The 27,625-nt window shown below is 47.1% G+C and overlaps 1 protein-coding gene across 1 annotated transcript in view; it reads right to left on the bottom strand.

Annotated features, from left to right (window-relative positions):
- Positions 1-27,625, bottom strand: part of LOC138282918 (UDP-glucuronosyltransferase 3A1-like) — a 343,288-nt gene that overhangs the window by 29,359 nt on the left and 286,304 nt on the right. Inside the window, exon 6 of the mRNA XM_069220954.1 lies at positions 3,216-3,435. Within this exon, the coding sequence (XP_069077055.1) occupies positions 3,216-3,435 (220 nt within the window). The remainder of the gene's footprint in view (positions 1-3,215; positions 3,436-27,625) is intronic.

The raw sequence follows: 27,625 nt of genomic DNA, 5'->3' as shown, positions 1-27,625 counted from the left end.
CCGCTCCGCAGCAAGGACCGGACACCTCTTTGTGACACCTCTGCTCCTTCACCCCACAGCACCGGAGCCGATGCCGCCTCAAATCCAGCGACGCTGCGATCCCCGACCACGCACCGGCTTGTTTTTACACTTTACTAAGGTACTGTACCTGGAGGTCTGCGTGCCTCCGTACCCGGCGCCGTTGCGATCGAATTGTTTGAAACGACTCCGTCACAACGCCATGTTATCACCTCAGTGTAAAATTCATCATTTGCTTTTCACAATAAATATGTCTGGCCAACTGCATTTATCATAACATTTCACAATAAAGAAGATCAGCCCTATAGCTATGATCATTTGCTTCCCACAATAACCAGTCAGTACTGGCACATCAAGAAAAAACTTTGCCACATGCCAAAAACACACTCTTTTTAGTGGAAACACAAATTTGGGCCCATCAAATCCTACATGTGAGTAAAACCTAAGCTCCTCTCTCAGAAGGACTCTGAAAGGTATTTTTCTTGATCATATAGGCCCTCATTAAGATATTGGTGGTAAAAACCGTCTACCGCGCGGCGACAGCTGCCAAAAGACCGTTGCTGCAGCTACCAGCCGTCCGCTGTATTATGACCACAGCCGGATTTCCGCCAGAAGGATGGCACACAATACGGCCTGGTGGTGTTCTGCTGGCGGACACTGCTGCTGGCAGCAGCGCCCCGTCTCCTCCCGGATGACCCCCTGAACACAGGTAAGTGGGTGCTCCAACAGGGGAGGAGGTGGGGGGGTGGACTGTGTGTGAATGTTTGTGCGTGCATGTATGCGGGTGTGTGTTACGTGTTGAATGTGTGTGCATATATGGAGGTGTGAGTGCGTGTATGCTGGTGTCTGTGAATGCATGTCTGCGTGTATGTATGAAAGTGTGTGCGGATGTTTGTGAATGGATGCATGTGGGAATGGGTGTGTGTATGCGTGTGTGTGAAGGGGGGTGAATGTAGGGTGGCTTGGGGAGGAAGGGGGGGTGGGAGGGTATCTGGAGAGGGGGGTGGGGGAGACCTCTATCAGTAAAAGGGAAGGGATTGCCTGTCACTGATAGTGCCTACCGCCATGGTTTTCGTGGCGGTAAGGAAGCCACGGAAACCATGGTGGTAGGCGGGGTCATTATCCCGCAGGTGGTACACTGACCGCCGCCGGGCTGGAGATTGATATCTCAAGCCTGTGGCGGTCGGTGTAGTACATTTGCAGTTAGGCTTCAGCCAAACCGCCAATGTCATAATATGATGGAAAGTACCGCCAGCCTGTTGGCAGTACTTTCCTCCATATTACCGCTGACCGCCAGGGTCATAATGAGGGCCATAATGTCACATGACAGTTGCACTGTCAACCCAGACCTAAAAATCTATGTATGTTAATGACTGCACACCTCCCATTTGGGCTGCTGCTGCCAGTGTCTTAGGTATCTAAGACACTTTAATAGCATTATAAAATGTCATGTGTGTGAACCTGTAAGTTCATGGCAATTGGATAAATAAACAAAATTATCATAGCTACAAGGAGGGAAAGTACATTCCCACTGTAAGTATTGGCATCTCACAGATCAGACAGTGGGCTGTTCCGCTGGACACCTGGAGTGCCGAACAGGAAGTGCAGCAGGCAGAATGTGGGGGAATGGAAAGATAAATTATGTCAAGTTTTTCTTCTCTTGCTTGAATGACACTATTCTCTTGAAGAAGAAGGCTTGATTAGCCTTAAACACCCACTTTGAAGCCTTTTGCTACCTGAATATCACTAAAGTTTTCTGCAGCTGCTTTCCTTATTGCTTTCTTTAGTTTAGAAGATCTTATTCATAGCTTTTTCTCCACCCTGGATGAGGGTTGTTTTGGTGACTTGCTTATTAACACTCTCTAATCTATATTCGAAAATCACTGAGATTGCCAAGGAAGATTTTTTACCCTCATGTTTTTGTGCTCCCAAATGGCACCCTTTTAAGAAGTCACTTGGCACCTTTTATGTGTATATCAATCAAGTAATCAACCAACATTTGTATAGTGCAGCACTGTCATCCCAGGGGTATCTAGATGCTGAGGGTGCTGTGTCTCAGTTGAAAACCCAGGTCTTGAGTTACTGTATGAAGTCTGCCATGGAAGAGGATGTTTAGGGGTGGAGGGGCAGGGCATTCCAGATCTAGGTGGCAATGTAGGAGAAGGAGCATTGTCTGCTGTGGCAGTTATGGATGCAGGAGGAGTGCGCGAGTAGGGTGGCACATGCAGGGGGTGCGCGAGCAGGGTGGCTCCTGAGAAGTGTCACCCACCTGTGGGCAATCAATACTAAAACTTGAGAGACCTTCAAAGCAACTAGACATTGAAACATCTAGGGAGCTTGCTATTAGTACACCAACATTTCAGACTGGAAACATTGGGTTCCCATAAACAAAATTTGTCCTTGTGGGCAACTAACTGCCTTGCTTCATCTTTCAGCTACGCAATAAATGTGATGCACCCATCATGGTGATGGACCTTTTAGTGTTAATGACTATGAGCCAGTCTTAGTAAGAAGGGAATTAGGATAAATCAGTATGCTGTATGCATGTATATTATTTACTCTGTGATAATTAATAATCATCACAATGCTTTCATTATCTGTGTCCTATTTTTATGTACTTCCCACTGGAATTATTTCTAATAATATCACATAAAAGATGCTCTCACAGGAGAAATGATGAATTGCACTCACTTATCTCTGACAGTTAATGTTGTGTTCCCTCTGTGTAGGTTCACTGGAGTTTTCTGGGACACAATCTGAAGATTTCTCCCTGTGAATGGTAAGTTGGTATACTGTGCTTCCTTAGGGTCAAAGGAAATGTATCAGCTGTGGTCAGGATAGACCCCGTCATATAACACTGCTAAAAACCCAACAAAGTCTTTTGCAAGATCAGGCCCCATTTATGTTCATTTACATATTATTCTCCGATAGGTAATGTTCCTAGTAGTCTGTGTCAATTTGTCAGAAATAAAGCTAACATCTCCTGCATCCTTCCAAAATAGCTTAATATATCTGACATGAATAAAGATATAGATGTATTACTTATAAAGGATATTATCTATTATTATTATTAATTTGTAGAAGAACTTTTGAACGTCAACTGAATTATCAAACAGCAATGCAGGTCTGAGCATTTATCTGTAAACCAAAAGTGTATATAAATATATATATATAAATATATATATATGTTGACATACCTTGGATCTTCTATGAGTTTCTTCATTGACGTTGTAAGTCTTTTCATGGTGAGCTGATCAGCAGAAATTGCAATGCCAATTTTTTTTGCCATGGCTCGAACCATATTGTCAAACTGATCTCCAAAGAGGGGAATCCCCAAAACAGGAACGCCATGATAAATGGATTCCATCAAACTGTTCATTCCACCATGGGTGACCATAAGCCGAACCTTAGGGTGCCCTATGCAATCAATTGAAAGAGTTCACATTTAGCATTTTTCAAATTAAATTATCATATGCAAGATACAGCAGAGTTAAGAATACTAGCTCATTGTAGGATCAATCAGGGGTACAATAAAAATAGTTTTGTTGTTCTCTGTTGCTAATCATGTTATTTTCACAAAGATAATACCAGAATGGATGCTACCAATCAAGAAGCTTTTCAATATGTTCTTTCTGGTGCCAAAGCGAAATACTATGTTCTTCAGGCTCCAGGTCTTTCACATTTTTAAGAAGAATTCCATTAGTTGGCTTTGCAACCATAAACAAATATGGAAAACACAATGCCAGTTGACTGACTTTAGGCCTAATGTAGAGAGAATCCTCCAGACCATCTCTACTGTTGGGGTAATAATGAATCTTTCAATTGGCACTCAACTCTTAGCAAAGCCTTTGTATTAAAGAACATAAATTACAGAGTTTAGAGGTTGTTAGCAACACTATGAAAATGGGATGGGAAAAATAGGAATGATAAGTATGTATGCCCTGATTACAAGGTTAGTTGAGCGGAATTCTATGGTGGAGATCTGCAATGCTCAATTACATATGGTATAGTGTTCCCAAATGGAATTCTCTTCAATAAAATGGTATCCAGTAACAAGGTTGGGAGGCAGCGAGCTGCTAATCTCCACTGACTCTACCATCCATCTATGACAAATCGAGGGGCAATGGAAAATGGGGCCCCATACCAGTTAGCCTGAATTCCAGCTCCAGTAATGTATCAGTATTTTTTGTGAACTTGACTGGAAGACCCATTTAAACTCTGATGGAGTGAAAAGCTAAGCTGGATGCTGTAGTAGGAAAGTGGCTGAAACACACCAAAGCAGCAGCACAACCTGTTGCTTATCTTGTGCAAGAAAGGGGAATACTTTCAGGTCTCTCAGGTGGAGAACACATCTAATTGCAGACTTAGGGGGGTCATTATGAACATGGTGGTAAACACTGTTCCCCCCGTGGTGACGGTGAACAGAATCCCGCCATATAAAGATGCACAAATCAGAATCATTTAAAAGATTTCCTGCCACCAGTCACCGCCAGGACCTTGTCGGCCAAAATGCTGGGCATCCCACCCTGCCACCGCCGAGCACACCAATTCCCCGCTGTAGGAAGTTGGCTCTGTATATACTATTTCAAAGTAAGAAATAGTGTGCATAGAGTCCAAGGGTTCCCCTTAGAGGTAAGATAGTGGCAAAATTAGATAGTTCTAATGCTCTATTTTGTGGTAGTGTGGTCGAGCAGTAGGCTTATCAGAGGGTAGTGTTAAGCATTTGTTGTACACACACAGGCAATAAATGAGGAACACACACTCAAAGACTTACTCCAGGCCAATACGTTTTTATATAGAAAAATATACTTTCTTAGATTATTTTAAGAACCAGAGGTTCAAGATTTACAGTAAACACTTTAAATGTAAGGTACTTCACTTAGATACTTTAGGAACTTTGAATAAAAGCAATATCATATACAGTCTTTGTAAAAATGGCAATAAGCTATTTTCAAAGTGGACACTGTGCAAAAATCTACAGTTCCTGGGGGAGGTAAGTAAAGGTTAGATTAGGAGGTAAGTAAAACACTTACAATTCTCAGTCCTGGGGCATAGGCAGCCCACCGTTGGGGGTTCATGGCAACCCCAAAGTTACCACACCAGCAGCTCAGGGCTGGTCAGGTGCAGAGGTCAAAGAGGAGCCCAAAACACATAGGCACCTATGGAGAACAGGGGTTCCAGTCTGCCAGCAGGTAAGTATCTGCGTCCTCGGTGAGCAGACCAGAGGGGTTTGTAGAGCACTGGGGGGGACACAAGTAGGCACACAAAACACACCCTCAGCGGCACAGGGGCGGCCGGGTGCAGTGTGCAAAGCAGGCGTCGGGTTTTGTATTGAAAACAATGGAGGGACCCGGGGGTCACTGTAGCAGTGCAGGCAGGCACAGGGGGGCTTCTCGGGACAGCCACCACCTGGGCAAGGCAGAGGGTCACCTGGGGGTTACTTCTGCGCTATTCAGTTCCTTCAGGTTCTGGGGGCTGCGGGTGCAGGGCTGGTTCCAGGCATCAGGTCCCTTGTTACAGGCAGTCGCGGTCAGGGGGAGCCTCTGGATTCTCTCTGCAAGTGTCGCTGTGGGGGCTCAGGTTTCTGAGGTCTGAGGTTTCTCAGGTCTCTGGTTAATCACGGGCTCGCAGTCGCCGGGGAGTCCTCCCTGAGGTGTTGGTTCTCTGAATCTCGAGCCGGGGGCGTCGGGTGCAGAGTGAGAAGTCTCACGTTACTGGCGGGAAATGTGCAGTCTTTGGAAGTTGCTTCTTTGTTGCAAAGAAGTAGCTGGTTTTGAGCAGGGCCGCTGCTCACGGGTGTCTCTTGGTCCTTTAGTCCAGGGCAGTCCCCTGAAGCTTCAGAGGTCGCTGGTCCCTGTCGGATGCGTCACTGGTTGCAGGTTTTCAAAGTTGGAGACAGGCCGGTAGGGCTGGGGCCAAAGCAGTTGTCGTCTTCCTCCTTCTCTGCAGGCTTGTAGGTCAGCAGTCCTTCTTGTTTCTTCAGGTTGCAGGAATCTGATTTCCTGGGATCTGGGGCACCCCTAAATACTGAATTTAGGGGTGTGTTTAGGTCTGGGAGGGTAGTAGCCTATGGCTACTGTCCTTGAGAGTGGCTCCTTGTGGGGAGGGGGCCACATCCCTAATCCTATTGAGGGAATCCTCCAAACTCAAGATGGAGGATTTCTAAAGGCAGGGGTCACCTTAGCTCAGGACACCTTAGGGGCTGTCCTGACTGGTGGGTGACTCCTCCTTGTTTTTCTCATTATCTCCTCCAGCCTTACCGCCAAAAGTGGGGGCAGTGGCCGGAGGGGCGGGCATCTCCACTAGCTGGGATGCCCTGGGGCGCTGTAACAAAAGGGATGAGCTTTTGAGGCTCACCGCCAGATGTTACAGTTCCTGCAGGGGGAGGTGAGAAGCACCTCCACCCAGTACAGGCTTTGTTCCTGTCCACAAAGGGACAAAGGCACTCTCCCCATGTGGCCAGCAAGATGTCTGGTGTGTGGCAGGCTGCAAGAAACTGGTCAGCCTACACTAGAAGTCGGATTGGTATTCAGAGGGTATTTCTAAGATCATCCGTGTTCATTTATTGTGCTGAGAAGTTTCATACCAAACTTCCCAGTTTTCAGGGTAGCCATTATGGAAATGTGGAGTTCGTGTTTGACAAACTCCCAGACCATATATTCTTATGGCTACCCTGCACTTACAATGTATAAGGTTTGCTTAGGCACTCTAGGGGCATAGTGCTCATGCACATATGCCCTCACCTGTGGTATAGTGCACCCTGCCTTAGGGCTGTAAGGCCTGCTAGAGGGGTGACTTAATATGACACAGGCAGTGTGAGGTTGGCATGGCACTCTGAGGGGAGTGCCATGTCGACTTAGTCTTTTTCTCTCCACCAGCACACACAATCTGTGAGCCAATGTGCATGTGCTGAGTGAGGGCTCCCCAGGGTGGCATAAGACATGCTGCAGCCCTTAGAGACATTCCCTGGCATCAGGGACCTTGGTACCAGGGGTACCAGTTACAAGGGACTTACCTGAGTGCCAGGGTTGTGCCAATTGTGGAGACAAAGGTAAAGTTTAGGGAAAGAACACTGGTGCTGGGGCCTGGTTAGCAGGGTCCCAGTGTCAGAGTCACCAGATCCTCGAGGTCTGTGCACGTTCCCAACACTTCCACCACAAGACACCTCCAATACTCTGTTTAGAATTGTCACAGAGTCTAAGAGAGTTCAAGTGGGGAAAAGGGGATTAGGAAGGGAACAGCTGGGAAGGAGACCTGTAGGAAGCAAAAGGATAAAACACACCATATCAAGATTATATCATATTAATCAATACTAGACTATGACTCTAAGCATTGTCATTCTGAAAACATGTACAACCTAAGTATAGACTTAAAATGACTAGGCTTCCAGATGACTGGATACCTGTGAGGAAATCAAGAAAGATTAAATGCTACTTTCAAATTCAAGTATTATCTTTTGCATAAGGACCAGGAAAATAATCTGAATGATTTCTAAACCATCATATGAATCGTGTTTGAGAAACTAATTATGTACACACAACATTACATCTAGAACTCTAGCTTTTTTGTTCTCTCAAAATTGCCGGAACATGATTTGTGCACATTGAAGATTTGTACAAAGGTTGTAAATACCATAGAATGATTGTGCACCATGAATAACATGAATTAGACTCGAGAAACAAATCACGCGTCTTGCCAACTTGAAAGCCACCAAGTAAATGCCTTAAAATGGTAGTGCATAATGAACACTGTGATTTTAAACACAGAAAAAGAATTGCGTGGCTTGCCGATTCGAATGTCACCATATGAATGTCAGAAAATTGTAGCGTACAATGAATAACATGAATTACACACAAGAAATGAATCACGCGTCTTGCCGATTCGAATGCCACCATATAACTGTCAAGAAATGTTAGAGCACAATGAATATCAAGAGGTAAAGCACAAGAAATGAATTGCGCGTCTTGCCTATTCGAATGCCACCATGTAAGTGCCAAGGAATGGTAGCGCACAATGAATATCAAGGGTTAAAACACGAGAAATGAATCACGCGTCTTGCTGATTCGAATGCCACCATGTAACTGCCAAGGAATGGTAGCGCAAATGAATAACATGAATTAAGCACAAAAAATGAATCGAGCGTCTTGCCGATTCGAATGCCACCATGTAACTGCCAAGGAATGGTAGCGCACAATAAATAACATGAATTAAGCACAAGAAATTAATCGAGCGTCTTGCCGATTCGAATGCTACCTTGTAAATGCCATAAAATGGTAGCGCACAATGAATATCAAGAGTTACACTCAAGCAAAGAATCGCTTACCTTGCCGATTCGAGTATCAGCATGTAAATGCCATGAAAAAACCAAGCGCACATTCACACGCACAAGAGTAAAATTTTTTATCACACAAAATTAGGCCCAAGAACTCAAAAGCCTTCGAGAACGGATCGGGGGCCCAACCCGACCTCCATCTTACCGCCCTGATCAAGGTTAGCCAACAAAGTGAAGGGCAAGGCCTGGAAGATCAAAGTAGGCCACCGGAACAGGAGCTCAGGAAGTTGCTGCTGCTCTGCAACAGGACCTCTGAATAGTAAGCACGTGGAGCGGGCTGGCTCCTTTTATAGAGTCTAAGCCAAGCCCACCAACCACACCCAGGCATGCTGCAGGGAAGGCTTCTAGAAGGCCCTGGAAGGGGACCACACCCTGACACAGTCTGAAATCCTGCAGCACAACATTACATGTGAACAGTATTTATATGCATGCTGAACATAAGTTTTCAAGATTAAACTCTGCAATGCAAAAGGTTAAACAACATCATATCAGCACAATGCATAAATTATGTTAGCTTGAAATTGTTAGGTTTTTGCATTCTTGTCACCCGTAGAGCGCGTACTGCCCTGATGTTGACACCCAGCACACTTTCAATCAAAACTTAGCATCAGCAAAGGCAAAAAGTTAGGGGGTAACCATGCCAAGGAGGCATTTCCTTATACCCGCCCTCGAAATGATGAAGCACAAATCACCGCGGCGGTCAGTGGAAGTCGAACAACCATTGGCGGTACAGACCGCCACGGCCAGCAATGGGACCCAACAGTAAGAAATGCACACATTGGCAAGGCTGAAACCCACACACCTGACACACATCCAGAACACTATAAAACATTAACAGACACACCCTACAATCCTCTGCATCTCCAATAGGACAACTGAGACTAAGAGCTCCACAAGCAGACACTGGACGCCACAACACACGAATCACACATCCAACCACACAACAGCACCTTCACCTAGATCCACACAACACACTACCCACAACACACACTATGGCACCTCCCAAGCACCCACGCTTCACAGAAAGGGAGCTAAGGACCATGGTGGATGAGATACTGAAGGTCGAGCCACAATTATTCGGGCACAGGTCCAGCACACACCCATCATCAGGAAGATGGAGTTAAGGCCGACCATTGTCAACAAGGTCAATGCAGTGGGAAGCCATCCACGCACGAGTGACAACATCCGCAAGAGATGGAGCAACCTGCATGGGAAGGTGAGGTCCATGGCATCCCGTCACAACATTGCGGTCCAGAAGACTGGGGAGGACCTCCACCAACACCACCCGACTACACTGACTGGGAGGAAAAGTAACTGCCCATCCTACACCCTGTGGGCTTCACTGGAGGAATGGACTCGGGTAAGCTGTCTACAATTACCCCATATCCATCACACCTGTAATGCATGCACCACCCCACCCCTCCAGCAGCCACCAGGACCACTACCCCACCCAGGCCACAATCACAAAATCCAATCACCCTGCATCGCCACAACTCCACCAACAGGCCCACATCCCTCCCCCTGTGCACAGCCACCTACCCCTGCAAGGAATCACAATGGCACTACACCACCCACAATGCACCTCCACATCCCAAGCAAAATGCAATGGCAACCTCACAAAGGTACCCTGCATGGCCCAACAGTGGAAAACCTGCACAAAATAGCCCAGCCCTGTGCACCCCATCCAAATTTGAAATTGTAACAGACATATCCATTCCCTCCAACAAGCACCACCACCCATGCCACCCTGACGGACAGGACAAGGAGTGGCAGTGCCCCATATGGAGACAGAGGCACCACCCAGGACACTGGAGAGGGAACTCAGGACAGTGAGGAATACCCTGGTCCCTCACACAGTTCTGGACTGTCACCATCCAGCAGCCCCACCCAGGACACCACTGACACCCCTACCACCCAGCCACCAACATCAGCCCAGGGCAACCGGCCCCAAACCTGTGTATCTAGGCCACAGACTGGTGGTACACAAGACAGAGGCCACAGTCACCAAATACCAACAGGCAGGAAGACAATGGCCCCATTATAAGTGGTACAGCCAGATTTGTGCTGGGGACACAGGCACAGGGGGCTAGGCCCAGTGGAAGGGCATCATTGTCCCAGGGGGGGAGGCCACAGGATAGATGCTGCAGCCCAGGACGTGAACTCTGAGGTCCTGGAAGCATACCACCATACCCAGGACAGGATGGGCCAGATTGTGGCCACACTGGAGCATAGTCAAAGGCTGCAGATAGCCCAACATCAAGAGACCATGGAGCAGTGGAAACTGCTCAATACCAGCATGGCCACCATAGCAGGTGCGTTGCTGCACCGTGTTCCAACCTAGCCTGAGACCCCCACAAACCAGGAAGCCCCTACCACAGACCAAGATACAGACCAAACAGCAGCAGCAGCAACTGAACTGGTGCCACCATCTGAGGACACACAGGAGACCAGCACCTCAACCCGTACAGGCCAACACAAGGCACACAAACGGTCCCTCAGGCCCAGATCTGGCACTGGAACACCTTCCAAGGCCCTCTCTAAGAAGTGACTCTGACAAGTGTGCCATTGAACCAACATCCCCACTGTGCAATAGCAACCCAAAAACTTGTAAGTAACAGATGGACATATTACCACTGCCAACAATCACTGAGACCATGGAGCCAATATGGACATCCACCAGTAGCCCACTCCTATCGCCATGAGCACCATGGTATCCCTCACACCAAATAAAACACATTTTCACCAATGTTAATGTCCCCTGTCACTTTGTTGAATCAAATTGAAGTGTGCATGCAATTGTCATTGAAATCATTTATTCATACCTTTATTGCAGGAATGGCAACCCACGCATAACATGGGGTGGTGTCAACAGAAATGTCTAACACGTGGTCCACCATGTCACATGTCACATGCAAACCTGGTCACAGGGACAATGTCTATAGACCCAAGACCCCCATAGAGGATAAGGCATACCGACAGTATTCAGCACGGACAAAAACAGCATCAAATAGTACCTCTTAGTCACTGGAAGTACAGTTGGATCAGTCGGTTCCTGGAGTGTACATCTTCCCCATCCTCATCATCACTCTCATCCACTCTCAGAGGAAGCTGGTCTGTATATACAGCACCCTCCTCCTCCAAGAGGGGAACAGATTCCCTCACTGCCACGTTGTGCAGCATGCAGCAGGCCACCACTATTCTACACAATTTCTCAGGGTCATAGGCCAGGGATCCCCCAGACATATGGAGGTAACGGAATCTAGCTTTCAGGAGACCTATAGTGCGCTCTATCACCCTCCTATTATGTCCATGGGCCTCACTGTAATTCCTCTCAGCATCTGTCCAAGGATTCCTCACTGGTGTCAGGAGCCAATGCATGTTGGGGTATCCAGAATCACCTGCAAAAGTGGGCAAAACAAGACTCTCATTGGCTGTCAGCTATGTGCCAAAAAGTGTCAGACGATGTACTGGTCTGCAGTACACACCAATTGAATGTTCATGGAGTGAAAGTTCTTCCTGTTTCTGTACACCTGTTCACTTAATCTTGAGGGGATGAGAGCTATGTGGGTGCCATTGATGGCAACTATCACATGGGGAATGTTGGAAAGCGCAAAAAAGTCTGACTTGATGGCAGGGAGTTAAGCACTTTGTGGAAACCTCACATAGGATTGCAGGTCCCGTACAAATGCATTCAGGAATCTGGACAGTATGAGGCTAAACATTGGCTGTGAAAAGCCTGCACCCATGCCCACAGTCACCTGAAACTAGCCCGTGGCCAGGAAATGGAGTGCGGAGAGCACTTGCACTTCAATAGGGATGGCATGCTGATTACGATTAGCCAGTCTCAGTGCTGGATCCAGTAATGCACAAAGTTCATGAATAGCAGCACGAGTGAGTCTGTTATTGATAATGATGTGACGCTCTACCATGGTCCGCAAATCAACAAGTGGTCTGTACACCGATGGGGCCCTCCCTCGCCACATGGGTCTGTACCTAGGAGGAGTGGAGAACACATGTGAGGAACACACATTCATCTGCTCAAAATGTTGAATATTCAGCACTGCTGGCATACAAGTAGATGACACATATGTATAGTAGGATGTTAAACTGGAGTGACATGTCCTCAATGATACATCTGGACTGTTGTGGTGAGTAAATGTATATTTGTTCAAGTGTTTGGGGGCTGGGGACAATAGGGCCTGCATGGGGCCAATGAGAAATTAATATCTGCGTAGTAATGTAAAAAATGTCTGCCCCCTGTAATCAAGATATGTTGTAGTGGAAGTGACCACATACTGCTAGCGATTGTCGTAATGGCGTAGGGCGGTGTTCACCACCGTGCAACCATTCATTGGTAAACATGGTTGTCAATGGGGAATATGAGCCTACCATGATCGCCGCTGGCGGCGGAGCGCATGCCATCTCGTCACCCCAACTTCACTTGACTCCTGGATTATGTGCATGCAGGTACTCCACTGAGTGTGTTGCTGTGTCCTGACTCTGGTTCTGGAAATAGCACACGTGACAGGGGAAAGGCCCCCGGCCTTCACCACTGAGGAACTGGACAAGCTGGTGTACGGGGTCTATGGTAGAGGTACAGGTGAGTAGGCGGTTTTGGGGGGCATGGATGTGTGTAATGGTGGTACATGGCTGTAAACATGTGTGCACGATTTGACACTGTACAGTCGTGGAATTCATGACATGCTGCATGTGTGAGGTGCTGTTGTAAGTGTCCGACCCATAGGGGACGTATAGCCAGCTGTATCAAATAGGCGTTGTCTGACCTCTATGTTACTTTTTCTGTGTGTCCTATATAGGTCGGCGCCCATCAGAAGAGGGGACTTTGGCAGGCCATCGCCAGGGAGGTGTGGACCCTGGGGGTCTACAACCGGCGGAGCATCCACTGCAGGAAGTGGTGGGAGGACCTGCGGAGCTGGGCGAGGAAGACCTGCGAGGCCCAGCTGGGGAAGTCCTCCCAACGAGGAAGGGATGCCCGTCGGGCACTGACCCTCCCCAATGCGCTGCATTCTGGTGGTGGTGTATCCGGACTTGGAGGGGCGCTTGAAGGCTGCACAGCAGACACAAGGGGATGAGTACAGAAACCATTGTATGCCTCCTTGATGGAGGGTGCTGTAGTATGTATGCTGTCTAGTGGCAGGGACTCTGACTGTTGTCATTTTACATATTGGCCCCCATAGGAAGTTAGATTGTAAGGGACAGGTCTGTAGTATTTCAGGTCCTTCTGTACCTGTACCTGTTGGAAATGGCTGTAGAGCAGGGTTGTGGCCACTAGTCAGAGGCATAGCCATGTGTATAGCAGTAGGTGCTACATGGTGGTATATGTGCAGGGTGGGAGTGTGTGTGAACCTGTTATGCACATCCATTCAGCTCTTTACAAGTGTCTCTCCTGTTTTGTCTCCCCATCTCTGTTCTCTTGTGTTGTCTGTATACATCAGCATCATCTGGCGAGGGAGCAGTGGCACTGTTGAGTGTGGATGCAGTGGCCCACGGTTCCACGGACGCAGTCGAGCGACGCCAAGGGGATCAGTGGGTTGGAGGGTGAGGGGAGTACCACGGGGGAGGCAACTACCACTGGCGGTAGTGACTCTGATACCTCCTCTGATGGAAGCTCCCTGGTGGCGGCAGACTCATTTTCTGTCATCCTCCGCTACCCCCCATACCATCACCACCCTCCCAGTTGCTCCCCACCCATTTGCCCGTGCCCGCTCACCCACGCCCGTTGCCCGCTTGCCCATTGGCCTTCTGTTGGACTTCTGTTGCTCCTGGAGCTTAATAAAAGTTTGTGTGGCCAGTGTTGGTTTTGGCGCACTCTGAATCAATGTTTGTTTCTTTGTGGGGGGGGTGTTGTGCACATGTGTGTACTTTGGGCAGGATGTCTTGACCTTGTGTCGGGTAAGTAACTCTGGTTCAGGCGTGTATAGCTTGTGCGATGTGAGGGGTTGTGGGTGTGTTGTGGGGTGGGCGGAGTGGGTGGGTATGTAACTGTGCCCTTTCTTCCCTTGTTTACTAGGTTGTGGTACTTACCATCGTCGTCTTCGTTGGCGGTCTCGGTCGTGGAGGTATATGGCAAGGAGCAGGACTTGTATTATTTGCAACTCTTTCTCCATGTCTGCTTTGGCATGTTGTGTGAGCCTACGGTGAGTATTTCCTTTTATTTGGTTCGTTTCCACCTGGCTTTGCATGGCGGTAGTTTCCGCACCAGAACTGACGGAGGTCTAGTGCTTCATTATTTGATGGGCGGGTAGGGCCTTTCCGTCGACCTGCGAGCGGCCTCTTCCATCGTTGTCGGCACTCCTCTGCTGGCGGTGAGTGTTTTTCAGGCTGCCTGTTTTACATGTGCTTCATTATTTGGCGGCCCAGACTGCCTGACTGTTGGCGGTAGTTACCGCCACCGCCGGCGGTGTGGTCTTTTCTGCTGTGTTCATGATGAGGGCCTTAGTTTGGTGGAAAGACCTTGTAGCCCAGTTCGGGTTTGTAATGGTCTTGATCGCCAGAGATACTGATGACCACTTTCAGAAGCCATGATACTGAGAATATGTAAAGTACCTAAGCAGATTTTGCCTCCTGGAAAAGGCCCCAATAGAGGAAAAAGCCCACAGGCAAAAAACCTCCAATGATGTGAGTGTGGCTCCATCATGACAAGGAAGAACGAATAATAGTCCAGGAGACTAGAGAAGGCAGCGAAGAACACTTCTGAAACCACTAGACAAGGAATACTGGAATCCAGGAATAGGCAGAAGCAAGGGAACACACCAACAGAAGAAAATACAAGCTATAGCACAAGGGAGAAGAAGATTCAAGCTGCTTTTTTACTCTTAAAACAGAGAATCCCTTCACTAATTGGTGCAGCCATAGCAGTTTGGGAATATCCTAAAGAAAAACAATAGTAAGGTAGCCTTTTTTGTTTTGGCTTCTCTAAATCCCAGGATTCTGGGAAATTCAGGGAGAAGAAAGAAGAAGCTGCTGGTATGCCCCAGTCAGTCCGTAGGAAGAGGACTGAAGTGACTACACCGGCAAGCTTGCTGCCTCAAGGTAAGACTATTGGAGTGTGCAACGGCATGCTGGCATCTCTGCTGCCTTGCTGGCTGCTTTGCTGTGCATCCTGCTTTCTAAAGCATGAGGCAGAAGAAAATGATGAGTGGGCACCCGCGGTACAACAGATACGAGCATAAACAGTGGAAGCAACATAAGAACAAACCAGGGACAAATCCATGCATCACTGCTGTTGGTGGCGGAGGATTCCGTCCACATCAGCATGACTTGCCACTCTCCAGCCATCAAGAAATGATCAGTTTGCTTATGCTGGTAGCAATATTGTGATACATTGCATTTGCCAGGCACTTCCTCCATTAAGGCCGCAACTAAGAAGTTTGAAACAAAGAAACAAAGGACATGGAACAAGGAGGTGAGCCGTCACAGAAAGTCATTTAAAATGACCTTTTAACCACTTGATGATGGTAAAGGACAATAGAACTGAAGGAAAGGAATATTCTACTTACCTTGGAGGCATCTGTTCGTGGCACGTAGTGCTGTAGATTCATATGCTGTGCATACTCCTGCTATCTAGTGTTGGATACGGAGTGGTGCAAGTTGTTTTTCTTTGAAGAAGTGTTTCAAATCACGGGATCGAGTGACTCCTCTCGGTGAACCTGCACATAGGCATCAACTTCTTTGTTAAATTGTTTTCACGCAGGCAGGTGATAAAGGAGTGATAGAAAAGAAAGTATAGAAAAAGGGTGGCCATGAAATGTATAAATAGAAATGTACAAATATATACAAGGGTTTAGTAACTGCAATGGCCACAGGCGTCCGGGGAGGAGGGAAGGCGCATGCAAATCTACAGCACTACATGCCACAAACAGGTGCCTACAGGATAAGCAGCCTATTGAGTTTGATGGAATGTGTGGCTGTAGATACACATGCTCTGCATAGACTTCAAACAGTTCCTCCATAAAGCGGTGGCTAGACTGTAGGAGTTGCAGTTGACTGAAAAAGTGTTCACATCACAGCTTGACCTACATTGGCTTGTTGACATGCTAGCACATCCGCACAGTAGTGTATTGTGAAAGTGTGTGGTGTTGATGATGTATCTTCTTTACAGGTGTCAGCTATAGGAGTGTTTCCAAGAAAAGCCATAGTAGTACCCTTTTTCCAAGTGGAATGTGGCCTAGAGGTGACAAGTAATATTCATTTGGCTTCAGCATAGCACGTCTGGATACATTTAACAATCCATCTCACTATGCCAGATTTGGATATTGGGTTGCCTTTGTGTGGTGGTGAGAAGGTGACAAAAAGTTGTTTAGTTTTCCTAAAGTCTTTAGTCCTATCTATGTAAAACATGAGTGCTCTTTTGAGATCTAATGTGTGGGAAGCTCTTTCTGCAACAGAGTCGGGCTGCAGAAAGAAGACTGATAGCTCAATGGCTTGGTTTATATGGAATTGGGAAACCACTTTAAGTAGAAACTTCAGGTTTGTGCGAAGGACTACCTTGTCTTTATGAATCTGAAAGAAAGGTTCTTCCAAGGCTAGTGCCTGGAGCTCACTGACACGCTTGAGTGACGTGATGGCAACTAAGAAGGCTACCATCCAAGAGAGGTATTGAAGAGGACATTTATGAAGCAGTTCAAAAGAAGAACCCCCTGAGCCTTGTGAGCACAATGTTGAGGTTCCAGGAAGGTGTGGGACGTATCCTGGGTAGAATGACCCTATTAAGGCCTTCCATGGAAGCCTTAATGACTGGAATTCTGGACAAAGATATATGTTGCCTGTTCTGCAGATGTGCAGCTAAAGCCACTAGATGAAGGCGAATGGAAGTGAAGGCTATATTTGCCTTTTGTAAGTGAAGCAAATAACAGTAGCTTTCATGGGGTCAATACGTTTGGGTTGGCAATAGCAAATATAACATTTCCATTAACAGGCTCCAGTTGTGGATTTACGAGCCACCTTAAGAATGTCCAGACATTCCTGAGGCAAACCAAATTAACCAAAGTATATGACTTCAGGAGCAATATCGCAAGGTTGAAAGACTTGGGGTCTGGATGTCTGATCTGTCCTTGATTTTAAGTGAGATTGTCCGGTCTTCTGGGAAGCTTCTCATGGGGGAACTACTGAGAGGTCTAGGAGTGTTGTGAACCATGGCTGACGTGCCCAAGTAGGAGCTACAAGGACCATGGTGAGAGATCTTTGTCTCATTCTCCAAACAAGAAATGGAATGAGAGGGAAAGGTGGAAAAGTGTAAGCAAATATCACTGACCAGTTCATCCATAGAGCATAGCTCTTAGATTGAAGTTGAGGATACCTGGAGGTGAGTTTTTGGCATTTTGCATTTTCTGCTGTGGCAAAAAGATCTATTTGAGGAGTTCCCCAGTTTGCAAAGTATGTTTGAAGGACTTGTGATTGGAGTTCCCACTCGTGGACTTATTGCTGCATGGTGCTGAGCAGGTATACAAAGCCGTTGTCAGTCCCTGAGAGATACTCTGCCACCATGTAGATGTAGTGGTGGAGAGCCCACCTCCATATTGTGTCAAACAGTTGTGACAATTGAAACAAGTGTCCCCCCCCATTCCTGTAGAATATACATGGCTGTCATGTTGTCTGTGTGGACTAAGACAACCTTGTGAGATAGGAGATGAAGAAACGCTTTCAGGACTAGAAACACTGCTTGAAGCTCGAGGTAACTGATGTGAGGGGATTGGTGAATAAGATCCCAGAGGCCCTGTACTTTGAGGTCTTGAAGGTGAGTGCCTCAACCCATCTGTGATGCATCTGTGGTCAGTATGGCACAGGGTCTAGAAAAGGACGCCCTTTCAACAGGTTGGTGGTATTCCACCATTGCGGAGAGTGGTGATTATGGTCTAACAACAATTAATCTTCCAGGTGAACCTGTGACTGAGACCACTTGGCACTTTCGTAAGGTACTGGCTTTGATAAGCCAGTTATCTAGGTAAGGGAACACACGGGTGTGCTGTTTTCTGAGGTGTTCGGCAACTAATGCTAAATACTTTGCGAAGACTCTGGGAGCGGTACTGACCCCCAAAGTCAGGACCTTGAACTGGTAATGTTTGCCTGCAATAACGAACCTTAGGTATTTTGGTTGTGCAGGGTGTAAATTAATACGAAAGTAGGACTCCTTTAGATCTAGAGCTGTCATAAAGTCGCCTTGTTGCAGAAGTAGAATAAAATCTTGAAGAGTAACCATGCAAAAGTGTTCTAATTGGATGTATTGGTGTAGTGGTCTGAGGTCGAGAATAGGCCTGCGAGAGCTGCTTTTTTGGGGAATGAAGAAGTATAGGAAGTATACCCCTGATCCCTAGTTTTGTAAGGGAACAGACTTGATGGCCCCTTTGAGAATAAGGGATTGAACTTCTTGTTTGAGAAAGGTGAGGTGTTTGTAGGATAGCCTGTATGTGCAATGAGGGATATTTGGAGAAGTGGTAATGAGCTCCAAACAATAACCATGTTCAATAATGGAAAGGCCTCATTGGTCCGTGGTGATGTTGTCCCATTCTGAAGGAAAGTTTTGGAGCTGTCTCCCAACAAGTGTGGAATGAGCAGGTGCAAGGAGGAGGTAGTCACTGCTTTGCAGTGAAGGAAGAGCCTCGGAGGCAGTGCTCTCACATTGCCCCTTATTGCTGTTGCCTCTGTAGATACCCCTATAGAAACTCCTAGAATAGGAAGCCTGAACCTGTCTAGATTGTGAAGTGGACATTTCAGAGGATATGGAGTTATAGAAGCCTCTGAAACTAGGGTGACAGGAAAATACCCCTCTGTGTGGGGGACTGGAAGGCACCCCTGGCCTTTGTCGTATCTGTGTCCTTCTTTAGTTTCTCAAGGGTAGTATCCACTTTAAGGCCAAAAAGATGCTCCTTGTCAAAGGGCATGTTAAGGACCACTTGCAGACGTTCTGATTTGAAACCAGAGCAGCGGAGCCAACAGTGCCTTCTGAGGAGGACACTTGTGTTAAAGCTACATACAGCTGTATCTGCTGCATCCAGGGCACAGCGGATGGAATCATTTGAAATTGTTTGTCCCTCAGCAACTATTTGTTGCTCTCTTTTCCAGTGCTCGTGTGGCAGAAACTGAAGGAGATCCTCCATTTCGTACACGTGAGTCCAGTTGTATCTGGCTAGTATTGCCTGGGAATTGGCACAGCAACTCTTTTGTTCACAGCATTGAATCTCTTGCTCTCCTTCTCAGGAGGAGGGGAGTCACCAGTGGCCTGGCTACTTGCACATTTTTGTGCTGTAGTGGTGACAATGGGGTCAGGGGGGACCTGAAACCTAATATATATTAGGTCAGAGGGAGCTGGCTTATATTTTTTGTCGACTTCAAGGGTCATAACCCTAGAGCGGATGAGCTCCTTGAAGGTTTCACCAGCATGACGAAGAATGCAAGGGAGGATTGGGAGAAATTGAATACCCCGGGGGGTAGATGTTTGTGTGTCAAACAGGAAGTCTTGTTTGATGGGGTCCCTGTGAAGCTCTACATTGTAAAATACAGCTGCTCTTGCCACTACTTGTTGGTAGGAAATAGTGTTATCTGGTGGTGAGGGGCATGCAGGGTGCATGTCAGCATTGTTGGAAAGGATGGGATCAAGACCATCAATATCCCAGAGATCTGGGTCATGTTGTGGCCCACTCAAATCTTCCCCAACAAAGAAATGGGATTCTTGAGGGGTATAGCGTCCTGGTGTAGATGAGGCAGGACAATGAGGAGGAGAGGTAGGTGGAAGTAGAAGAAGGGGGTAGAGGATTAGGAGAAGGTGAAGCAGAAGGAGGAGGAGCAGGAAGTGGAGAAGGACTGCAAGATGGGCTGGTGGTCTTGTCCTTACTTCTTTTCTTTTGAGGTGGGGGACTGGCCAAGGCTTCCTGAAAGGATAGCTTCCTCTTTAACAGTACAGCAGGATGCATCCTGTATCCTCCTGAATATGGAGGCGGCGCTGACAAGCGTCCATGGTCTCCAGTGTAGGCTCCACAGGACAAGGAGTAGAAGAAGACTGAGTCTCTGTGTTCCGACGTTTTCGGTTCAGTTGACTTCAGCACCAAATGTTTCAGTAGGTGCAATTTTGTCAGCCCTGTTGTGGAGGCTGTGGGCGCTCGGCTCGGAGCTGAGGTTCTGACCGAAATGGAGACGATATCTCAGACTGAAGAGACGGAGGTCGAAGCCGAAGACAATGGCTTGGTTTTCGTTGGACCAGAAGGAGGGGCAGCCAAAACGGGGGTGGGTAGGAGGGGTACAGTACTCATGGGTTGTGCCGATGTTATCTTATGGCTTTCGATGTCCGACTGCACGTCAGAAGAGTCCTGGATAGAGTGGACTTCTTCTTCTTCTTGTTCAGGTTCCTCCTGAGTGTGTTCCTCCCCAGAGATGTCCAGGCTATCATCCAGAATCTTGTGCACCATTTCCAGCCGACCTGCCCTTTGGTCTTTCTTCAACCAGAAACATCTGCAGGCGTAACAGGTAGCCTCTTGGTGATCAGGGAGAGGCACAGGTTACACACAAGATGTTGATCGGTGTGGGGAAATTTAGCGTGGCACCCAGAACAGAAGCAAAATGGTGTTCGTTTCATCAGGTTGGCATATCGCTCAGTGCCATGTGGTAAGGTAGGCTAAAGGTGGGTGAGGATGCCCCGAAGGATGCACAGTCAGTAACTGAACCGACAATTCGAGGCGAGTGCTTAGAAGGAAAGAAGCAAGAGGAAACAATACTGTTGAAGAAGGTAAGAAGGAAAGAAAGATTTTGAACGGGAGTGAGTCGAAAGACGGAGGAAGGCAAACATGTCCGAACCCGAAGGCGGAGAGAAAACAATCTAACAGAAGAGTTGATGCCCATTCACAGTATCACCGAGAGGAGGTGTCACTTTGAAGAAAAATAAATTGCACCACTCCAGACCCAACAATAGATGGCAGGAGTATGCAGAGCATGTGTATCTTCAGCCACACATGCCATCGAACAGTATATCGTCTCAAAAGATCTAACAAAAGAATTACAAAAGCACAGAGGAGGAGAGACTACTCAAACTCATTTACTAATTTACTGATTAAACAGAACCTTATTACATTGTCTTGACAAAGAAGGCTTATTTAGACATACACTATTAGCAAATCGGAAGTACAAGTGGTTAAGACCAGCTAAAGTCCTGGTTGAGGTAAGAGACACAACTACAAATATCATCAGTCATTTAAGCACATTGCTACAGCCACAGCTCTTGCGTTTCAATGTATGTCTTTTGTTTCTTAACTTTACATCATGGATGCCAAACCAAAACAAGCATTGGCATAGCCAATAGGTCCCGCATTTTGGATGTGAATGTACTATTCTTACGTTTCGATTGTGTTACTGTTCAGCATCTCACATTGGTGTTACAAGCGAAAAAATACCCTTAGATATGTGTGTGACGCCATACTCACATGCATCGAAAATATTAAAGGACGGTTGGGGGCTGTGTGGAGAGCATTAACAAGCTCCTTATATTAGACTAACAATATGCTTTGTGAATAACATACAATCACCCACTATGTCAGAATCAATAAGCGCCGGGGGGGGAGGGGTAGATAGGTAGAGGTGTAGAGAGGGGTAGAGACAGAGAAGTAGAGGGGCAGAGGTAGAGAGGGAGGGGTAAAGAGAGAAGTTAAGGTTTCAAGAAGTAGAGACGTAGAGGCAGAGGTAGAGAGGTAGAGATAGAGATAGAGAGAGAGAGAGAGAGAGGTTTAGAGAGGTAGAGGTGTAGAGAAAGAGAGAGAGAATTAGAGATAGAGAAAGAGAAGTAGAGAGCGAGAGGGCTTGGGTATGGAGAGAGGGGTAAAGGTAGAGATTGAGGGGTAGAGGTAGAGAGCGAGTTTGAGAGAGAGGGGGAGGTAAAGAGAGAGAAGTAGATTTAGAGGTAGAGAGAGAGGTAGAGGTAGATAGATAGGTAAAGGTGTAGAGAAGTTGCGGTGTAGAAGTATAGAGGTAAAGATAGAGAGGTAGATGTAGAGGTAGATAGGTAGAGGCAGAGGAAGAAGTAGAGAGAGAGGTAGAGAGAGATAGAGAGGGGTAGAGGTATAGCTAGAAGTGTAGCGAGGTAGAGGTGGTAGAGGTAGAGAGGTAGATGGAGGTAGAGAGGTAGAGCTAGAGCTAGTTAGAGGTAGAGTTAGAGGGAGGTAGAGATAGAGGGAGGTAGAAGTAGAGAGGTAGAGGTAGTGGGAGAAAGGTAGAGAGAGAGGTAGAGAGAGAGAGAGGTAGAGGTAGAGAGGCAGAGTTGTAGAGAGGTAGAGGTATAGAGGTACAGAGATAAAGAGGTAGAGGAACAGGTAGAGAGGTAGAGGTAGGAAGAGAGAGGGGGAGAGGTAGAGACAGAGAGGTAGAGGTAAAGAGAGAGAGGGGTACAGGTAGAGAGGGAGATAGAGGTAGAGAGAGAGGTAGAGTTATAGGTATAGGTCGAGGTGTAGTGAGGTAGAGGTATAGAGATGTAGAGGTAGCGAGGTAGATAGAGGCAGAGGTAGATAGAGGTAGGAGGTAGAAGGCGGTAGAGTGAGGTAGAGATATAGAGGTAGAGAGATAAGTAGAGGTAGAAGTAGAGGTAGAGAGATAAGTAGAGGTAGAAGTAGAGGTAGAGAGAGAAGTAGAGGTAGAGAGAGAGGTAAATAGAGAGAGGGGGGCGTGGCTTAGGAGCCGAAGATGGTGGACGCGGCTCCACTGCCCGACAGCCACATTCTGCAACCATCCTGCAGTACCCGTGACCGCTGCTGGATACCCTCTGACACAGTCCCTGCCCGACAACACTTTGAGGCCCGGGCCTTGAGGAGCTCGCACTGCACACTCCTTTCCAGGGCGGGCGCAGCCTATGGAAGAAAATGGCCTGAGTGCTGGGCCCCCCATGAACGGACACCACACTTGTTGCCCTCCTGGGCGCTCCCTCTTTTGCCCCAAAATTACCCCCGCCAATGTTCGGACCTGGTGAGGCTTCTGGGGGCCTTGGAGGGCCGCACTTACACAGCGCCTGCCCGTGGAGTGCACTGGCTGCCTTCTTCGGTGGATGGGTAGCAACGGCGCAGAGAGCAGCCCAGTGGAGGCCTCTACACGGGTGCCCCCAGCCTTTCCCCTAGTCCCAGCGACACCCTCAAGAGGGCCCGGAGTGCTGGCCCCAAGCTCCGAGGTGAGAACGCGCAGCGGCGCCGCTGGGAGCGGGCAGGCACCGACCTGCCACACAAATACAAGGACAGCACCCACGTCTCTCGTCCTACAGAGGCAGACCGGGATCAGGTCCTGGAAGGCAGCTCACAACCTCGAGGCACCTGGTCCCGGCTCACTCGCTGCATCTTTAATTTTGCACCTCGGGAAAAGAACAGGGATGACACAGACTACCTGGGCCCCCAAGGAATCACATAAACACTCAGCCCAGGTGAGCAACCTCATCCTCCTTTCCCCTTGCCCCCCGGTTTCTAAAGCTCAACTCGAAACACGGAAGCAGGCACACAGAGGAATGCCATGCAGACCATATCACAGGGACAAACAGGTGACGGAGCAATGTGAAGCACTAAAACATCTCTGGCTCATGAAGACACAACAGTCTACGCAGTGCCTTTTTCTAAAGCAACCCGCAAAGTGTAGCAACGCAAACTGACAGCACGTAAGGGTCCTAACCAATTATAGACTCCCTAGAGACCTGGATGAAATCCTTCACACCAGCTGATACCCTAATCCCTCACTACACCATGGAAAGAGAACATCGGATCTCAGCCCGCAAACCATCCCCTGGTGTTGTGTATCCACATGGAACGGCAGCAATAAACAAGACACACTCCGAAACGGTTAGTTGCTCCACACACTGGGGAAAACCTCCCCTGGCTATTTATTAGGTAAGCAATGAAACCATTAAACAATTAAGACACTAATTACCACTGTCACGGACTCAACCATCGGGAGGGGGAATTAACACCATTCCCCTTCCTTAGTTCCTCGATGGAAGAGCCCTCTATACATAACATTCCTGCTTTACCAAAAAGTTTAAACATCACCAAATCATATACCATACAAAAACACAAAAAAAAAACCACAAAATCAATTCACTACAAAATCACGAAACCTGGTAGAACATTGTGGACGAGGACGTAGATTGTATGGACCATCCCAGCGGGTTAAGGTAACCGGACCAACCTGTCCGGATCCAGACGCAATAGATTCCTCAACCCACCGATCACCTGACCCATGATCCAACTCCATAGTACCACCAGGGTTTTGCACATCAATACTGAAACCACCATTGGTTTCAACACCTGAACTTTGCAACATAACATCATCATAATCTTGATCCTCAGATGAAACATCCATTGGCACTGGAAAGTCCAAAGCATAGACCTTTTTATAAAATGAAATGTTCCGTGTAAGTGACTCCGGACCCCGTTTAGCAGTAATCATAGTCCCCTTGACATCACTCACCACCCAAGGATCCTTTTCAAAGGGCAATAAAAATGTACTCCCCCCTTTTCTACTTTTCTACATTTCACCAACACCATATCACCAACACATATATCACGTTCCTTAGCCCCCCTCTTCCGGGACATCTTATCATTACTGTCTTTCCTCCGTGATAATGCTTTCCCCACCTGTTGGTGCAGATCGTTGTGTTCCAAAATAGTAGGAATGGTATCCCGCACTGGTCTATTGATAGAAACAGTACTTGGCGCTTCTCCAGTAACAATATGAGGGGTCAGACGATATTCTCTTAAAAACGAATACACAGCGCACTCCACATTCTGGTCTTCAGAAACAGCTATACGCAGTACTTTATTCAAAGTCCTCATAAATCTCTCCACCTCTCCATTCCCTTGAGGCCACCGAGGAGTAGTTTTCCTGTGCACAATTCCCCTGGATGATAAATAATCAGCGAAGTCCTGACTGGAAAATGGAGGACCATTATCAGTACGGATCTCCTGCAACAGCCCGTGAGTGGCCATGATTTTCTCCAGCCGTGGAATCACTTGGGCTGCAGTGACAGAATCAATAATTTCCACCTCTGGATATTTCGAGAAATCATCTATCACCACAAAGGTGTGACGACCATCTGGCAAACTGCCAAAATCAGCACTAGCTCTAAACCAAGGAACAGGAGGAATAGGCTCAGTAATAATCGGTGGAGGCCGTTCACCTGGACCACCAGCTTGACACATCATACACTGCCGTACCACCCTCTCCACTTGATCATCCAGTCCCGGGAACCACACTTTACTTCTCAATCTGGTTTTAGTTTTTACCATGCCTTGATGGGAGGCATGGGCAAGGTCCACAACTGTCTGTTGTAATGCCATAGGTATGACAAGTCTGTGTCCTCTCAACAAACATCCATCAGATGACATAACCAGTTCATGTCGAACTTTATATAAGGAGGACAACATGGTATGTGCTGCAGCTGTGCGAAGAGCCAAATTCCTCAAAAGGGAATGCCACTTTCCAGATGCCACGGCTGATATCACCACCTGTAAACACTCATCCTTCTTCGTGGCTAATCGAATATCTTCAAGAGACATAGGCAATGGACGAGACCGTCCACAATCAAACGTACATATTCCTCAACATCCTCGTCATCTGCCACTTCACGAGATGTAGCAGGTCTAGCATGTCGTGACAGATAGTCAGCAGGATTCAGACTACCAGGACAAAATACCACCAAAAAATGATAGTCTTGTAGTTGCAAAATCCACTTTTCAATACGTGGTGGTGGCTTAGAGAAAGATCCATTAAACAACGGAATCAAAGGTTTATGATCAGTATACACAACAAATGGCTGTCAATACAAATATAGATGAAAATGTCTACAGCCCCAATGGACAGCAATGGCCTCTTTTTCGATCTGTGAAAAACGTTGCTCAGTATCTGTGAAAGCTCTACTGGCATATGCCACAGGAGCCCATTCCCCATCTGCTTGTTTTTGGCCCAACACAGCTCCTAAACCAGTAGAACTAGCATCAACCGACAGTTCAGACTCTTTAATAGAATCAAAGTAAACCAAAGTGGTATGTTCTGAGAGCGCTGATTTAGTAGCCTGAAAAGCAGCTTCCTGATCAGGCCTCCACTCCCAAACAGCATCAGTTTTGATCAGATCTCTCAAAGGTGCTGTTAAAGCTGTCAATTTTTTTATAAAGTGTCCACAGTAATTCAGCATACCCAAATAATTGCGAACGCCAGACACATTGATGGGGGCCAGGGCAGCTTGAATGTCCTTAACTTTATCAGGATCAGGTAGCTCTCCATCTCCTGAAAACCTATATCCAAAGAAAGCCACTTCTGATTGCAAGAACAAACACTTATCTTTGTGAAGTGTCAAACCATTTTCATGTAGTCTCTGAAATGTGGCCCTCAATCGTACTAAATGTTCTTCTTTACTTGGTGCATGCACCAAGATATCATCACTGACATTGATGACTCCTGTCAGACCAGCAAGCACTCCACGGATAGTATCCTGAAAAATTTCGGCGGCACTAGAAATCCCAAAACTCAACCGTTTATAGCGCCTAAGACCCATGTGAGTTGAAAATGTCGTAATGTCCCTGGAATCTGGATGCAATAGCAACTGATGGTATCCTGCCCTTAGATCCGTCTTTGAAAACCATTTTGACCCTGACCCCTCAGCAACAAGATCATCCACAGTAGGTGTCAAATGCCGTACACGCTTAATAGCGACATTGGGCATGCACATGTCAACACAAATCCTCACCTCCCCTGGCTGACGGGGCTTTCTCGCAACCACAATGGGTGACACCCAAGGCGTAGGTCCATCAACTCTTTCAATAATATCAGCAAGTTCCAGTTTTTCTAATTCATCCTCCACCTTAGGCCTCAGATGGAATGCAACCCTCCGACGCTTCAAAGCCACGGGTTGTATAGATTTATCAATATGTAAACGCACCATACGATCCTTCAAACAACCAATGCCTTCAAACAAAGATAAAAACTCAGTCAATAAGTTCTCCATAGTCCCCAGATGGACACTGAAGGCAAAGGATATAAGATTAAGTTGTTCTGCAGTCCGGCAACTTAATAACATGTCTGACCCCATGGTGGTAACAAACACTTTTGCTGGTATTGACTGGTCTTCATGAGACAGTACTGTAGTAAACACCCCTGCCAACGGCAACGGCTTTGAAGATCCAAATGTATAAACCTGAGTTGTTGTAGGCCGTAAAGGAGGCTGAAAAGGAATGCGCTGCAAAACTGAAGTTGCTATAACATTGATGGAAGCACCAGTATCAATTAGCGCATCAACTTTATAACCAG

This window comes from Pleurodeles waltl, chromosome 1_1 (assembly GCF_031143425.1).
Source record: "Pleurodeles waltl isolate 20211129_DDA chromosome 1_1, aPleWal1.hap1.20221129, whole genome shotgun sequence".
NCBI lineage: Eukaryota > Metazoa > Chordata > Amphibia > Caudata > Salamandridae > Pleurodeles > Pleurodeles waltl.
This window is presented reverse-complemented; position numbering and strand designations above follow the sequence as displayed.